We start from the raw sequence: 3,045 nt of genomic DNA, 5'->3' as shown, positions 1-3,045 counted from the left end.
AATTGCCAGAAGTGAAATACTGCATTTAAGCACCATTGTTAAGCTTCAGTATGTCACTAGATGGGATACAATAGTAGATAAAGTAAGAGTCTGATCTGTCGTATCAGTACTCAGCTACCAGAGAAATGGACTGTTATATTACACATTGCTCTGATGTGGCAGAGGGTGGTCTACATAGATACAAAGATCTGTTCTCGAATTGAGACTACATGCACTTGGACTGAAGTCAACATTTAGCCTTAAAATTTCAGCTGGTAACCAGGAGAGGGAGGGATAGTTTCTGAATATTTATGGAATTAATTCATGACACTTGATTACCTTTCAGCTCTATGTTCTTCTAATTCAATTGCACAGTTTCCTTTATTGTTCCTAGACTCAACTCATGGCAGACAGAAACCAGAGAAACCAAACGGCTGTCACAGAATTTATCCTCCTGGGATTCGGGGAACTCCCTGACCTGCAAATTCTTCTCTTCCTGATGTTCCTAGTGATCTACATGGCAACCATGGCTGGAAACATGCTCATCATTGCACTAGTTGTGGCTGATAAGCACCTTCACACCCCCATGTACTTCTTCCTGGGGAACTTGTCCTGCTTGGAGACCTGCTACACCTCCACCCTTCTGCCCAGGATGCTGGCCAGTCTCCTGACTGGGGACAAAACCATCTCATTCAGTGGCTGCTTCTCACAACTGTATTTCTTTTCTGCTCTGGTAGGTACAGAATGCTATCTCCTAGCAGCGATGTCTTATGATCGGTATTTAGCGATATGTAAACCCCTGCGCTATTCAACTCTTATGAATAACAGGTTTTGCCTCCAGTTCGCTGCTGGGTCATGGTTAAATGGTTGTTTGGCTACTATAATCTCGGTCTTATTCCTATCACAGTTAACATTCTGTGGCCCGAATGAAATTGACCATTTCTATTGTGATCCCATCCCAGTGATGGAACTCTCCTGCAGTGACATACACTTGAGCATATTGGTGGATTTCATACTGGCCTGTGTATTCACCCTGCCTCCATTCCTACTAACCCTGACGTCCTACGTGTTTATCCTTGCCAGCATCCTGAGAATCCCTTCCACCACTGGGAGACAAAAGGCCTTTTCCACCTGCTCTTCTCACCTCACTGTGGTGACAATTTTCTATGGCACCATAATGATTTTCTACATGCTGCTGAAACATGATACTCTCAGAGATCTGAAGAAAGTGCTCTCTGTTTGCTTCACGGTCCTAACTCCCCTGGTAAACCCCCTCATCTACAGCCTGAGAAACAGAGAGGTCAAGGAAGCCTTGAGCAAAGCAGTCAGTAAATGTGGCTTTCACAAAAACATGCAGAGACTCTGAGATAATAAAATAGCCTGAGATTTTGAAAGCTGCCTGTGTGATTGAAGCAATGAGCCTGTGATGCACTGTACCTCAGAGTAGCCCCCTGAAACCACCATATTCACCTTTTCTTTTGCTTGTGATATTTCATAAAAAAACATGCCTTGTAAGGTATCATATGAACGTCATGATCTGCTGAAACTCATTCTTCTGTCAAAATATGTATATCATCATTGTATGTGTCATTATCAGATTTTATTATATGGATGTTATTGAAATATATTAGGAGTCTAGGAGTCGCCCACTGTTAGTTCTCCAATGACAGCATAGGAGGTTTAACATCAGGCGGGTGTTCAAACCACCCATTGACCAGCAGGCATATTGTAAACAAGAAATTCACAATTCTGTAAGAGACAGTTATGCAAGCACTACACAATGGGAATTGCTCAACTCTGTAACTCAGCAAGGCCCACCAGGACTTGTCTGGGCCTGTATTTTTCCAGGGACATGAATTAAGAGTATAAAATAAGTGACAGTAGCAGCATGAGACCACCTCTCTCCTCCCCCACATATTCTGGAGGCAACAAGAACACTGGGAAGACAAAGACTTTGAACTGGGGAGGTTGGTCTCAGGCTGAGAGGGGATTCTTCCTGTGTATTAAGAACTGTAATCTTCCTGAAACATCCAGTGGAGTGAGAAAAGCTGTTTGATTCAGATCTTACTGAGTCCAAGAAAGTTTAGGATTTAGAATGTGTTTTTATTTTTTTTTCCTTAGGCATAAATGTCAGAGATAGATTTTAAGTTATTATAAGTGTTAGGTAACTATCTTTCTGTAGTTAATAAACTTATTTTAATGTTTAATCTTAACCAGTGAGTTTGTCTACATTGCATGGGGAATCTCTTCAGATTACAAGGGCTGGTGCATGTCCACTATCCTTTGATAGTGGTGAACTAATTAATGAGCTAGCATTGTTCAAGAGAAAGTCTTAAGCAGTTTAAGATGATACATTTATAGGGGTGCAAGGCTGGGGGGATTTGCTGGTGTCTCCCTCCGTATAGTTCATAAGTAGCTTGGAGAGCATTCATGCAACTCAGTTGAGTGTGACTGAGTGATAACAGAAACTGGGAGGGGGTGGGGGGGGGATATTGCTGGTTCTCACTATTAAAGCATCATAAGAAACAGCTTGGGTTGGAGAGGTAAGGGGGACACTGCGGTCCCACAGCTCCAGGTTGTACACTGGGGGTCCCGTTGCATAGCCCCATTAAAATTAAGTTGAAAACTCCCATTTTTCATCTAAGTGGAAGGACCAGTGAGGGAGGTGGCCAAAACCTTGTTCCTATCATGGAGTTTTCAACTGGGCACCAGGAAAAGTGGAGACAATTTTAACCATTTATTTATATCTCTATAAAAGCCATTATTATCAAAATAATGTTTGGACAATAAAGATACTAACTTCTGCTGCAGCCTATGTGGGGATGTAAGCTGGGGAAATCTGCTACCTCTGAAATTGCGCCTAATTCCATCGCCACCATACCCCCCTACAAACCAACCACCTTCGTTACACTCACACAGGCTGGATGTAAACAGCCAGGCCCAAGCAGTGACCTTTAGACACTTCACCAGGAACAGCTTTATAGCTCTTATCTGAGCTAAACCTGGCTGTGACCAGCTCCAGCAAAGCAACAGCTTCAGGCTCACTGGGCCCTTGGAGGCTGGGAA

At 43.0% G+C, this 3,045-nt stretch overlaps 1 protein-coding gene across 1 annotated transcript; it reads left to right on the top strand.

Annotated features, from left to right (window-relative positions):
* The first annotated feature begins 382 nt into the window (after nucleotides 1-382).
* On the top strand, nucleotides 383-1,345 carry LOC128847274 (olfactory receptor 6N1-like). Its single transcript, XM_054046662.1, has one exon. The coding sequence runs from the start codon at nucleotides 383-385 to the stop codon at nucleotides 1,343-1,345; it is 963 nt and encodes a 320-aa protein (XP_053902637.1).
* The last annotated feature ends 1,700 nt before the right edge of the window (nucleotides 1,346-3,045 follow it).

Source organism: Malaclemys terrapin, chromosome 13 (genome assembly GCF_027887155.1).
Source record: "Malaclemys terrapin pileata isolate rMalTer1 chromosome 13, rMalTer1.hap1, whole genome shotgun sequence".
In the NCBI taxonomy this organism is placed as follows: domain Eukaryota; kingdom Metazoa; phylum Chordata; order Testudines; family Emydidae; genus Malaclemys; species Malaclemys terrapin.
This window is presented reverse-complemented; position numbering and strand designations above follow the sequence as displayed.